This window comes from Amblyraja radiata, chromosome 7 (assembly GCF_010909765.2).
Source record: "Amblyraja radiata isolate CabotCenter1 chromosome 7, sAmbRad1.1.pri, whole genome shotgun sequence".
NCBI lineage: Eukaryota > Metazoa > Chordata > Chondrichthyes > Rajiformes > Rajidae > Amblyraja > Amblyraja radiata.
Window position 1 is genome coordinate 33,964,254 of NC_045962.1, and position 14,417 is coordinate 33,978,670.

At 41.3% G+C, this 14,417-nt stretch overlaps 1 protein-coding gene across 9 annotated transcripts in view; it reads left to right on the forward strand.

Annotated features, from left to right (window-relative positions):
- The window catches only part of tanc1 (tetratricopeptide repeat, ankyrin repeat and coiled-coil containing 1), a 107,637-nt gene that overhangs the window by 53,486 nt on the left and 39,734 nt on the right, over nucleotides 1-14,417 (forward strand). For all 9 annotated transcript variants that reach the window (XM_033024108.1, XM_033024100.1, XM_033024102.1 and 6 more), the window contains 4 exons: nucleotides 2,511-2,742; nucleotides 3,429-3,595; nucleotides 12,643-13,250; nucleotides 14,104-14,212. In XM_033024108.1, the coding sequence (XP_032879999.1) occupies nucleotides 2,511-2,742; nucleotides 3,429-3,595; nucleotides 12,643-13,250; nucleotides 14,104-14,212 (1,116 nt within the window). The remainder of the gene's footprint in view (nucleotides 1-2,510; nucleotides 2,743-3,428; nucleotides 3,596-12,642; nucleotides 13,251-14,103; nucleotides 14,213-14,417) is intronic.

The window sequence follows — 14,417 nt, forward strand, 5'->3', positions numbered from 1 at the left end:
GAAAAAACGGGTTAATATTTCATCTTGGGATTTGTCAGAACTAGAAATAACAAACTCATTGCATAAACTAAATGTTTTTGCACCAGGCATCTTTAAAGTATTTAAGATGTCTAAAGATCTTTAAGGTCTTGAAATAACATTACTTTCAAGATTTGTGAGACATTATGCAATGAGTTTTTTTTTCTAGTTCAGATACAAATTGGTCCAATTAGTAGAACACAGGCATTTTAAAATATTTCATTAGGATGCTACTCAAAACTAAAATCTAAACAATAAATCATGTGAATTTGATCAGGAATTGGAAAAGTTTAAGTTTCTACAGATATTTTAATGATATCACCCGTTCCATAAACAAAATCTAATATCTGCAATAAGGTAGAGATGAATGCCACAGTACCCTAGCTTATTGACTGACCGTTCATAAGTCTGATAATAGAGAGAAATAAGCTGTTCCTGAGTGGTGATGCATGCTTTCAAGTTTCTGTACCCTTCTGAACGACAGGAGCAGGGAGAAGAAAGAATGCTTAGGATGGGATAAGTCTTTGATTATGTTGGCTGCTTTTTTGAGGTAGCTTGAAGTGTAGATGGATTCAATGGCAGGCAGTCTTAGTCTATATGATGAACTGGACTACATCTACAACTCTGCAATTTCTTGTAGTGTTAAACACAGCTGTTCCCAAAACAGGCTGCAATGTCTTTCCCTGAATCTCTAGGTCTCCCAACAACTAGATTTAGCTGCTCCTCACCCACACCCTCCAATATGCTACATAAACCTTAAAGGGTCCTTTTTTGGAGGGTGAGGGAAGATCTCACAGCTCTCCTAAAACTTGGTAGTTTATAAATTCAATAACACGAAACAGCAGATACTGGTTTACCAAAGAAAAACATAAAATGCTGGAGTAACTCAGCGGGTCCGGCAGCATCTCTGGAGAACATAGATAGGTGATGTTTTCTATATAGGTGACGTCACATATCCATGAGTTACTCCAACATTTTGTGTCATGCATTATAAATTCCTCATATTATCACATCCAATGCTTTATAAATGTATCCAATAGTAATACACTTTATTGGCTGCATCTTTCCACTGTCACTACATTTGTGGGCTTGGTTTCAAATTGTGCCAACATGCCTGCATTATTTTCAAGTCCTACCTACTGAATGTTTGGAAATCATCACCCGACCCTCTCCCTCGCCAACCTTATGTACGTTTTTCTCACCATCTGACGGTATTTCTGATATTTTCTGTTTTTATTTAACTTAGCCTTTGCATTTACATTATGCCTGTCAACAAGGTCATCTGAAATGCATTGGCTTCCATGTTTATGCTATTGATACTAAGTTCTAACTTACTTAGCCCCTCTGCAATCTTTAAATTGTTGAGTGTTCCTTTTTAATAATTTTTACAACTAGTCATATTTGGAAGGCCCTAAGTTCTGTCCAGATTCATAGTGTGAAACTCAGTGCTGCTTGAACTATATATCAGGAAAGCAGAGGCCAATGCCTTTGGTCCCAATAAAAACTTTATTCCTTAATTACTGACTGCATTCTGTTAACTACATTCTTCTTCTTAAAATAAACACTGAAACGGAATCATACTGTTTGCAACCTTGCTGCAATATTTAACCCTGTGATTACCATGACCAACTCTATTTACTCCCATGACTTTACAGTTAAAATACTGTTCTATTTTGAGTTTCTCCTTTGCCAAGAGTTAGTATGATGAGAGTGATGGTTATGACCACTAAGGAATCAGACTTCTGATACTAATGTAAGGATTTTTGGATTGGGAAGTTTTGTGATTTATTGCAATAGTTGGGGATTGTTAAATTACTTGCGATGTTCCCTTTTGTAAGCTTATTTATATTTTTCAGTCTGTAGTGCCCTGGGGCTAGACAGTCACAGCTGGAGAGTTGATTTTTGACTGCTAGGAAGTGTACTTTGCAAATTGTATTGTTTGATCTGACCTTGAAGTGTTCTGCACTGCAAGGTCAATTGTTTTGCATTTCTTCAATGTACAGACATTGGCCAAGGAAGGATGCTTGTTGAAGGATTGGCTATGTGTTTCCTCATTTTGACTATTTCTTGGCCCACTTGTTTACCACTTTATCAAATCTTCCTGACTCCAAACTTGCCCATTGCAAAAGCATCCCAAATCACTCTGTTTACTTTCTAGCTGGTGTGCTCATTAGAACTATTATTTTGACTGACCCCTTGGCTGTCTGTTTGTATATGCAGTCAGCTCTTGCTTTTACAAGCTCAATGTATAATATTTCTTGACTATCAAAGATTGAAAAAAGGAGATAGGTTCATTGGTCACGGAATGTGTGATTTGAAGCAGGTAAACCAAAGAAAGCAATGAGTGAAGCAACATGGGAATTGGATACTAAGCATAATTGTAAGATGAACAGTGGTTTTATAAAGGAGAACTACTTTGCAAAATCATTCAAGTTCATCAATTTCAAGCCAAGTACACATGAAACATACCGTCTTGTTTTTGTTCAAAACAGGTTGTTGCCTATCACTATTGTCAGGCTGACAATACTTACACGTGCCTTGTACCAGAATTTGTCCACAGTATAGCAGCTTTACTTTGTCGTGCACCACAACTGACAGCCTTCCGAGAAATGTTACTGAAGGAATCGTACCTTCAAAGTGTACTCAGTCTACGTTCCTGTGTCCAAGATCCAATTGCTGCGTTTCAGAGGGGTATCTTGGAGCCACTTGCAAACCTGATTAAGGGTAAGTTCTTTTGGACTCAAGTACTTTGCAAAACACCGAATGATGGTTAAGGTGTTAATAAGTTTGCATTAAAAAAAAATTATTGCAAGCATTAAAAATGAAACATAACATGTTAAAACATTTTGTGGATTCCCGTGAGATGGAGTCGTACGAATTTATATTTCCTTGCGCAACCAGAGGTCATTCAGCCCATCGTTCGTTCTTAAAAGTTTTTTTCCATCAGTGTCATTCTTCCACTTAATTTGCTGCAGCCTATTCTCAGTCACATGCCTAGTGACCCTCCCCTTATTCTCCTACATAAGGGACAATTAAATTATCAGCACACTTTTGGGATGTGGAAGGAAACCAGAGCAGAAAACCGCACAGTTACAGGGAAAATGTGTAAACTGTGTGCAATCACATTTGAAGTCGGAATCAAAGCTGAGTTGCTGCAGCTGTGGCGCTACCTGCTGCACCACTGCACTGCTCTGGAACAGAGGATTGATAACAGTGCAGTATCAAAAATGGGCCTCTAGGACTCTAGTGAACAATGCGACAAACTATCTTTTTAGACATTTTAAATTAATAGAGAAGGATGAATCATTAGAGCTGGTGAATTGATTGTTGCTAGGTACAAAATAAATACGTAAACAAGAGCGAAAGAAAAATTGGAGTAACAGGTGATTAATTTTATCTTTATCCTCCAGAAAACAAGATCTCTGCAGAGAACTACATTATTTTAGTAGATGGCCTAAATGAGGCTGAATTCCACAAACCTGATTATGGAGATACGATTGCTTCTTTTATCATTAAAATAATTCCCAAGTTTCCATCTTGGCTGAAGTTGGTTGTTACTGTAAGAACCAATCTACAGGTATAGATTTTTGTTTTGCATTTTTATGACTGCAAATAACAATTGATGTTTGAAAAATCAGTAATATTAATTAGTATACTATATACATGACTGTATAACGATAATATGATGTATTGCACACAAGGTAAAGTGTTAACCAGTATATTCACAGACGTTAGTTACTTCCGTGTTTCCGCAACACGCATTTGTAGATTTATTATAAATCATCAATGCTAAATAACTTCTGTCAATGGAATGACTTGCAGTTTAGATTGTTTAACTTTTATAAGTCACCATAAATTACAAAAATTAAACAGTCTAAACCTCAAATCATTCTGTTGGCAATGACTGCATTTAATGTTGCACCAACGTTGTGACATCAACATCATAAATAAATGTAGAACTGCATTTAAACAGCTGCTTAGCTTCAACAGTTGGTGCCAGAATTTGCAATAAAAATTGCAGAGATATAAAGTTAGCAAAATAACTTAATGCATGTTTATTAGTGTAATTTTTACTCTAAAAAAAACAACCCTGTAATCTAACCAGCCCAGAGCACTGAAGTGGAAACATTGCCACATTCTATTGTTTGTTTTTCTGGCATGAAAATGAATTTATTGGTTGAAAGCCAAATGGCTAGAAGACAGAGCAATTAAATGTTTGAATGTTTATTACGTTCATTTGGCTGGTAAATTTTGCTTAATTGCTCTTGCAGCTATTTTGTTGAAAGGATTTCTGTTATTTCCCAATACAGCAAATTGCTTAATTGTTGCTCAAGAATATTTGCCATTCTGTATGTGAGTCTGCTTAACAGAGCATGAGGTGACATAATCAGCAGAAACTGGCGAAGTGCCATATCAAGCTCAGCGTTGGAAAGCTGAAATATGTTCCCATCACTTACTCTTAGTTATTTTGTATATCTTTAATTCCTCAGTACGATGCTACTCTCTGCACTGGTGCTTTATCTGACACAGTTATAAACGACATTAATTGATCTTTGATTTAGAGATTTAATGAGCTGTTCCATCTGTGCTTGATAACATTTACATTTCACATTTGTTTTTTATGTGTATTACTGGAAGAAAATGTTAAATCATGCAAAAAAATATTAACCTCCACACAAAATAATTGCTTCTGCAAATGCTCCTGCCACCTTTTCCGCTGTAACTTCTCAAGTTCAAATTGGTAATGAAAGCTTCCATGAAAATACTTCTACCACCATCGCATATCCTGACCACTTTGTTGGATGTGCTTGTAAAGGATATAATTATATATAACGGGCTTGGAATGTTTCAATAAGGACAAAATATTTAATTTCAGAATGTTGATTGACCAATACAATTCCATCTTACGAAACATTAGCTTTACTTGGTTGTGTTTACTTCTGGCAGTTTGTTTTCTGGCCTCAAAATAAATAGATTTTTTAAGGAAGCTTTAGCAGAAGAATTATTCATTCATTGATAGTTTGTGCATGTGATGTCTAAGGTCAGCATATATGGTCCATTGTAATTTCCTTTTGCGAAAGTCTTAAAGAGGATTATCTAGAGAGATTAATGTCTGCTGGTTGAAGATAATTCTACAGTACCTTTGGTAGGGGAGCTCATCGTTTTATCACTACACAGCAAGACACAGCAATGCATTTCCAGCAGAGCTTGCAAACTTGAATGTAGTTGTGATCAAAGGTTCGTGTTTGGATGGAATTATTTTGACCATCTTGGACCCATGGTATGTTAGTAATGAGTGGAATTTGGTAATAAACTTTATTGCACTGGATATGACACTCCACCTGCACTTGCCTGGGCCAGATGTAACAGATCAATCTCTGAGTCTCTGCACCTTTGAGCTGCAGGACAAGGTCTCCGCAACAACAAGGTTTCAAGAAGTGTAATCAATGGTGTTATTGTGGCGGCTCCCAAGGGTCGTGCCATCATACTGTCGAACCCCTCGGCACGGGAGTGGTTCAGTCCGGAGGCGGCCCTTAGCCAGAGGGTTTAAAGGCAGGGGTTTGGGTGCCATCTTTCTCTTGTTTGGTCTTCTCTACAACCGGGAGGAACATAATAAAAGGTGCCTCTCAAAACACTGGATTTCGTGCTTCCTTTTGAGACCCACGCACCACATTGGTGACCCCGACGCTCCATTGGCGTCATGATGGAGAGAAGAGAAAGCCCTACCTCCTCACAGGCCGGCCCGGCCCTGTCTCTGGACGCGGTCTCGGTGAAACTGCCCAACTTCTGGACCACCCGGCCGCTCATCTGGTTCCAGCAGGCGGAGGCCCAGTTCAACCTGCGGGGCATCACGGTCGATGCCACCCGCTTCTATGACCTGGTGGGGGCCCTCGACCAGGACACGGTTGAAGAGGTCACGGACTTCCTCGCAGCCCCCCCGGACACTGATAAATATCTCGGCCTTAAGGAGCTCCTGCTCCAGATTTATGGCCTAAGCAGGATGGAGCGTGCTGCTAGGATCCTGCATATGGAGGGCCTAGGCGACCGACGGCCATCTAGCCTCCTAAAGGAGATGGTGGCTCTACTGGATGGGCACACGCCGTGCCTGTTGTTTGAGTACACCTACCTGCATCTGCTGCCGGCCTACTGATGCTTGTGATGTCTATAAACACCATGGACGTAATGTAGATGGGTTAGTTTGCAGACTACACCAAAATTGTTGGAGTTGCGGACTGAGTAAGGTTGTCAAAAGATACCACAGGATATACATTTACAGATATGCAGAGAAATAGCAGATGTAGTGTAGTAGGCCCCCTTCGGTCATGACTGACCATGGGTGATGCATCCTAGTTTGCAGGTGATGTGTGGTCGGATGCAAGCCTGGGCGATGTCATATGGAGGACAGGCTGTTGCCCATGCAGCACATCCCCCCTCTCCACGTCGCTGATCGATCCAAAGGAACAGCAGGGCCGTTACAGTTTGGCTCCAATGCCGTCGCAGGAGCTGCCAGAGCGAGGTTGTAGACAGCGGCGAACTGCCTTAGGGGCTCCGACTCCGGTTTTTCTTGAGGTTTAATCCAGGAACCTTTTCCACGACTGGATATGGCCACAAGGCAGTGGACGTTTTAAATCAGAGTTTTCCCTCTCCTAGGTGAACCATCTTCCCAGGCTGACGAGCACCATCTGCCCGAGACTCATGGGGCGGGATCGTCTACCTTCCCATGCAGGTCTATAGTAGCTGCCCACTGCCCAAGATGGAGTGTAATATGAGCCAATGTGAGGTGCATCACTTTGGGAGGTCAAAAGTAAGGGGAAAGTGCACCGTTAATGGAGAAACCTTTGTGGTCTGGGTCCATAACTCCCTGAAAGTAACAACACAAGTCGATAGAATGTAAAGGAGGCATATAGTTTGCTTACCTTCATCAGTCAAACCATTGAGCATAAGAGTCAGAAAGACATGTTGCTGATTTGTAAAACTGGTTAGGCTGCAGTTGGAGCATGGAGTGTGCAATTCTGGTCACCCATTACGGGAAGGATGAGGTTTTGGAGAGAGTGCATTAAAAATGTATCAGAATGCTGCCAGGATTAAAGGGCAATAAATTTAAGAAGTGGTTGGACAAACTTGGATTCTTTTCTATGGAGCATCAGAGGTTGAAGGGAGGCCTGATAGAAGAATATAGAATTATGAGAATCGTAGATAAGGTAGACTCAGAACATTTTTCTGGAAATGTCAAAGACATTATTTGGGGTCATGTGTTCAGTTTTGGTCACCCTCCTATAGGAAGGTCGTTAAATTGAAAAGCTAGCAGAGAAGATTTATGAGGATATTCCCAGGATTTGAGGGCCTGAGCTTAAAGGGAGAGGCTAAGCAACTGTGACTATTCCTTGGGCGCACGAGGCTGAGCAGTGATCTTATATCGGTGTATAAGATGATGGAGGTGATTGCATGGTCTTCTGTCCAGCATAGGGAATAAAAAACCAGTGGACATAGGATTATTGTGAGAGGGGAGAGAATTAATTGCAACCTGAGGGGCAACATTTTCACCCAGTGAGGGAGGTTGCCAGAGGTGGTAGTTGAGGCAGGTCCCATAACAACATTTAAATGTCATTTGGACAGGTACATGGTTAGGAAACGTTTGGAGGGATATGGATCAAACGAGAGCAGGTGGGACTTGTGTACATGAGGTATCTTCGTCGGCATGAACAAGTTGGGCTGAAGGGCCTGTTTCTGTGCTGTATGACTATAACTAGAGGGCAGAGCTTTAACGTCAGAGAGGGAAGGTTTAAAGGAGATTTATAGAGTTTGACATTACTAAAAACATGAATGAATTTATACGGCATTCTCAAAACACCAACATTTCCGTTCTACCGGATGTCATTTAAATGATAACGTTTGAACCTGCTGTAGGATATAGTGTTGAGGAAATTACAATTAGAGGTGAAGTATAGATTAAATTAAAAATAAAAGAAGATTTCTTCTATTTGGTGCTTTCTGTAAAGAATGGGCTGCACAAGCAGATACTTGTTCAGCAGTAATTTAGACTTTTTGTTAGTAATTATATTTTTTGATGCAGAAGCTAGAGGAGCAAAAGGTTGGGAAAAGAACTGCTGTAATTGTTACTACCAAAGACTCATTGCTACTACCAAAGTTCATTATCTTTCCTGCATAGAATATATAAATTCTATATTTCCTTTAAAATGTTTGGCATTATGTGTATTAAAAGGGGTAAGTTTCATGTTAAAAGGCTGAGAAAACCTGGTGTAGGTTCTGTCATAAATAACAGAACTGCTATGACTGGTGAATAATAAGCAGATTGATACTGATTCTATATGTAATAAGTGTAGGAAGGAAGTGCAGATGCTGGTTTACACCGAGGATAGACACAAAATGCTGGAGTAACTCGGCGGGACAGGAAGCATCTCTGGAGAGAAGGAATTGGTGACGTATCGAGTCGAGACCCTTCTTCAGTCTGAGAGTCAGGGGAGAGGGAGTCCAGAGATGCTGCCTGTCCTGCTGAGTTACTCCAACATTTTGTGTCTATCTTCAATATGTAATAAATTGGTTTAGGGTTCATAATTGCAACTGACAGGTGAGCAGAGGTTTGCTTATCACAAAGACAAGTGCATACTTTGCTCATAATAGTGAGATTCCAAAAACAATTAAAAAAAAAAAAAGGCATCATGGTCACCAATATGTCCCCATTTAATGAATGGTTCTTTGCCAATGTAATATGAATGATTACAAATTTGTCGTACTTCGTAAAATGCATAAGAAGTCATGCGAATTCAGACATTTGAATGAATGTTATAATTTTAAGCTTTGGCTTGGTGTGGTAATAGTAATCTCTTTCAATTAGAAGCTTGCAGGTTCAAATGTACGCACCCACAGGGCTCTCACTTAACTTTTTTTCCCTGTTGCCAGCCGGGCAACTTAGGCAGCTTTTTAGGTTGCCAAATGACAGTTTAGGTGGTCATTTAAGACGGCTTGCATGACGCATGCGATAATGTGCTCGGACGAAGTGCGTAGTTACCAGTCGGAATTATGCTCAATGAAGCATTTACATATTATTTCTGCTGCAAATAAAGTCACAAACTAAACATATTCACCAATCAAGACATGATATATCCCACAATGACATGCAGCAAAATTATAATACAGCATCTCAACTCTTTTTACACGTTGCAATGAATGCAATTTCTATTATTTCTTTCCACTTCTAAATAAAATGTGGTTGGATTATTCACAATATGATCAACCTGTGTCAATAAATCCTGGACCATGGTAACATATATGCTTAACCATGCACACTACAGATTGATGCAAGCATGTTTTCTGTGAAGGACCGAAAATGACCATGACATGGCCATAGCATGGGTCGTTATTGCTATTGGTACAGAAACACTCTCGCTTCCCACATAATTTATCCATAACTAAATATACAAGTTGCAAGGAAATATCAAAACTACATTTTATGATAATGTCTGTTTAAACTGACTATACCCATCTGACAGGTTAAACATTACACCAACTGACAAGAGATGGTCAAAGGACATAACTGCAGCAAATGTTCTTTTGGTAATATATTTAAAGGTGTCAAAACGCCACATTACCGGACATTCAGATTAGATGTATGTGTTATGAACAGCAATGAAGATACCCAGTTTGTACGAATCAGATTTAAAAAAAATTATTGTTAAACGCTGTTTCCATCATTCCCACTTCAGAATTAATGTTAAAAGTTTAACTGAAATATCTCCTGACCAAATTTGTGATGTATATGACTGACTGTAAAAGTAAAATCTGGATAAATCCAACGTATAGTTGTGAATGTTTTCATTAAATAGCTACAGTACTGATACTCCATATTAAGAGCATTGATTTGTCGGTACAATGAATTCTGTAATAACGTGTCAACGGTAGCAGTGACAATCGAACACTGCGGTTTTAATGTTTCACGTGTTCACAATTTTATTAATCCATCTTTATGGATTAAAAACAAATAATAACATTGGGAATTAAAACACATTTGGGGGGGGGGGTTGAGAAGGCAATCGGTGCGGAATGGATGGATTGAGGCTGGGGAATTAGTGCGTGTTGGTTGGAGTAGATAAAATTGTGAGGGGAGAACGCGGGGGATGTCAGTGGGGTTGAATGGGAGGGTCAGTACGGGATGGACGGGGGGGATCTGTGCAGGATGGATGGGGGGAATCAGTGCAGGGTGGATGGGGGGGAATCAGTGCAGGGTGGATGGGGGGGGATCCAGTATAGGATGAATGGGGTAGACAAAAATGCTGGAGAAACTCAGCGGGTGCGGCAGCATCTATGGAGTGAAGGAAATAGGCAACGTTTCAGGCCAAGACTTCTTCAGACTGATCCCCCCATTCTTCTTGAATGGGGGGCATCAGTATAGGATGAATGTGGGAGGTCAGTACAGTGTGGATCGGAGGGTCTGTGCAGGATGAATGGGGGGATCACTACAGGATGAAAGGGTGGTTCACTGCAGGATGGATGGGGGATCGGTGCAGGATAAATGGAGGGGGGGTCAGTACGGGATGAATGGGGGGGATCAGTACAGGATGGATGGTGGGAGCAGTGCAGGATGAATGGGTGGAGCAGTGCAGGATGAATGGGTGGGAGCATTGCAGGATGAATGGGAGATGGCAGGAGAATCAATGTGAGGTGGATAGGGAGATCAGTGCAGGATGAATAGATGGGAGGGGGGTAGATGGGGAGGGGAGCACAGGGGATGTCAGTGAGGACTGAATAGAGGCAGGAATGACGATCAGTGCAGGATGGAGAGGAGGGGTCGACTGAGAGAAACAGACAGAAAAAGACAGAGAGTGAGAGAGACACAGAGAGAGAGAGAGACAGACAGAAAGAGACACAGAGAGAGAGACACACAGAGAGAGGGAGACAGAGAGAGAGATAAAGCCTGACAGAGAGAGAGAGAGAGAGACTGAGACAGAGAGAGACACACAGAGAGACAGACAGAGAGAGAGACACACAGAGAGTGGGACAGAGAGAGAGACACATAGAGAGAGGGAGAGACTGAGGTAGAGAGAGGGGGAGAGAGAGAGACAGAGGGGGAGAGAGAGACAGAGGAGGAGAGAGAGACAGGGCGGGAGAGAGAGAGGGGGGGAGGGGAGGACACACAGAGGGGAAGAGAGACACACAGAGGGGAAGGGAGAGGTGGAGGGACAGACGGAGGGAGAGCGAGAGAGGGGGAGAGGGAGACAGAGGAGGTGGGGAGGAAGGGTCAGCGTTCCTCAGACAACACCGGCATCATTGCCCCGCTGCCTTGGTCGTCCCTGTCCGCCGCCAAAGGGGGAGGCAGTTGGGATCTCCTCGCCACCGCCTCCCCTCCTCCGCCAACCAACAGCAAGGTGCGGGACGAAGCGGTGCAGACCCTTCAGATGGCGGAAGGGGGCCTCCCGCTCTCCCGCTCGCTCCCTCCCTCCCTCCTCGGCTTCGGCGTGCGAGAGGGTTTGTTTTGTAATCGCCGCTGGCGGAGTGGCAGGCAGCGGCCGTTATCAGGATGGGCGGGGTGAGGCAGGAGGAGCCGCTGCTGCTGTGCGGGGCCCGTCATTCACTCCGATTCTCCGTCACCCCGCACCTAGTATCTTTGACCCGCACTACAGCTGTTACCGCCGTCGACAGGAAACGTTACGTTCCTTTTCCCCAGAGATGCTGCCTGACCCGCTGAATTACTCCAGTTTTTTGTGTCTGTATTCGGTATAAACCAGTGCCAAACCGGGCAAAATGACTCGGCATTTAGGTTGCCCGGCGGCACTTTAGGTGGTCATTGGCACCCGGGCAACCGCTAATTTCGAGCCCTGACCCAGGACTTGCATAAAATTAAAAATTGATGGTGCAATACGTTATTCAGGGAATGCGACGTTTATAGCACTATATCGTTTGAGTAAGATGTTCCATCTGTGTCATCCACTCAACACCAAAATAGCATGGTAGAAAATATGCATGGCATTTCTCAGTGTCCAGCTGAATATTTATCCCTTAAAGCAGTATTAAGGATATGAACTGGTTACTTATTTCATTGCCTTTAATGGGGTTACTCTATACACATTGGTGCTATTTGTCTGCTTAAACATTTCACAAGTACTTTAGCTGTAAAGAAGCTTGTTATATGAGAGCACGGAAGGCCTATTTCTATGCAACTCATTCATGTGGAAATTAATTTTGCTGCTGGGTGTCACAAAGAATTCAAGGAATTTGTGTAATGGAAAAGTTGCTTTGATGCAACAAAGTTGTTCAGGAATCCTATAAATAAAATGTGAATGGGGAAAAGCAATATAGCAGAAACTCTTTGAGGAAAAATTGTCGTTTAGAATTTTTGATATGTATGTTTGGAAATGTAAAGATACCATCCATTTGTGTCCTAAATGCACTCCGTCACAAATTTCCACATCTGCTTTGGGGTTCTTAAAAAAATATTAACTGGAGAAAGTTACTAAGTTATAGAATGCAATGGCAAACAAAATGAAATAAACTGCGTGCGTGTTTTTGCAAAATTACATATGTTTGAGATTGGACTAAAAATATTTAGAACATTTGTTCTGATTTTCATTTGCCTCAATCTAAATTAAAATATGTTGTTTCCTGCAGGATATTGCACGCCTACTTCCATTCTTCAAAATGTCTCTGGATGATTTTCCAGAGAATGAAGATATTAACAGGGATCTGAATGCATTCATCCATCACAGAATTAATGGTAGTCACAGCATACTCAGTAACATCGCTTTGAGTGGAAAAACTGACACCAGTACAGTGAGCAAAGTTACCAATCATCTTATCATGCGAAGCCAAGGATCTTATCTGTATTTGAAGCTGACTTTAGATTTGTTTGAAAAAGGTCATCTTGTCATTAAGAGTACAAGCTACAAGGTAGTGCCTGTCTCCTTGTCAGAATTATACCTTCTGCAATGCAACATGAAGTTTCTAACACAAACTTCCTTTGAAAGGGCCCTCCCTGTGTTAAATGTTGCCTTGGCATCCCTTCATCCATTGACAGATGAGCAGATTTTCCAAACAATAAATGCTGGCTTTGTGAAGGGTGAATTGGAATGGGATGATTTCCAGCAAAGGATGAAGGGCCTTTCATGTTTTCTGATCAAACGAAGGGACAAAACACGAATGTTTTGTCATCCATCATTTAGAGAGTGGCTGGTTTGGAGAGCAGATGGTGAGAACATGGATTTTCTTTGCGACCCAAGGTTTGTACATAAGCATTTGAACTCTTAAAATGCATACATAGATTAAATTTGCTTTGTCCATTTATTTTAAACATATTTGCCTTAGAGAGTCTGAAGAAGTGTTCCAATCCGAAGCATGGCTTGTCTGTTCGCTCCCTAGATGCTGCCAGACCGTCTTGAGTTATTCCAGCACTTTGTGCTTTGCTCAAGATTCCAGCAACTGCAGTTTCTTGTGTCCATGTTTGTCTTTCTCCGTGGCATAGTATTAATGAACACAAAATTATTGTCAGATAAAATGACCCATTTAAAGAAAAAGATTGAAAGTGAACTGGAAATCTGAAATAAAAGCAGAAAATGCTGGAAACATAATGTTGGTCTGGCTGCATCATCACTTTACATACACCTACATTTGCTCAAGTGTAGGTAAAAAAAAGAGGTTCTGGAAGGAGCTTGGCATCAGTTAAATAGTGTTCTCATGGATGCTAATCTTCAGGATTGAGTCCTACCTGGATTGGAAATACTGGGAAAAGGATGGTCTGTTCGGCTTGGAAGGAGCTACAGCGAAGAACATTTTGACTGGGACTGAAGTGCTAGTGTCTATGAGTCTTCCCGAGTGGAATTTTGGGAACACTAGTTCAGTCTTGCATCATCTGGATCTGGGAGCTTGAGTGAAGAATTTGAATTTATGAGCTTGTAAATTGGAGCCCAGGATGTGGAAGTGTAAAGGTAAGTCATGCGGAGAGAAATCTTGATCTTGCAGGTCAGAGTGAGTGGCAAGGTATTGTCAGTGCTGGAATAGTCTATTGTGGCAATTGATTATTACAGTATTGTTTTACAAATATTTAAACTTTGTCTTCTGAAAATTTGTTCGTAGGAGTGGGCATGCACTTATGGCATTCATGTTTTCTCGCCAAGAAGGAAAGCTAAATCGACAACAGACTGTAGAATTTGGCCATCACATACTGAAAGCACACATCTTTAAGGTGATTACAGAAACCTATCAAATCATATCAGAAAAAGTGAGTCTTCAATATGATTTCGATGATCATTCCAAATAATTAATGCATATAGAAGACCACTTATTACATTAAGGAATGTTGCAATAAGGAACTGCAAATGCAGGTTTATCAAGGAACGCATCACAGGAGAACATGGATAGGTGATGTTTCGGGTCGGGACCCTGAAACG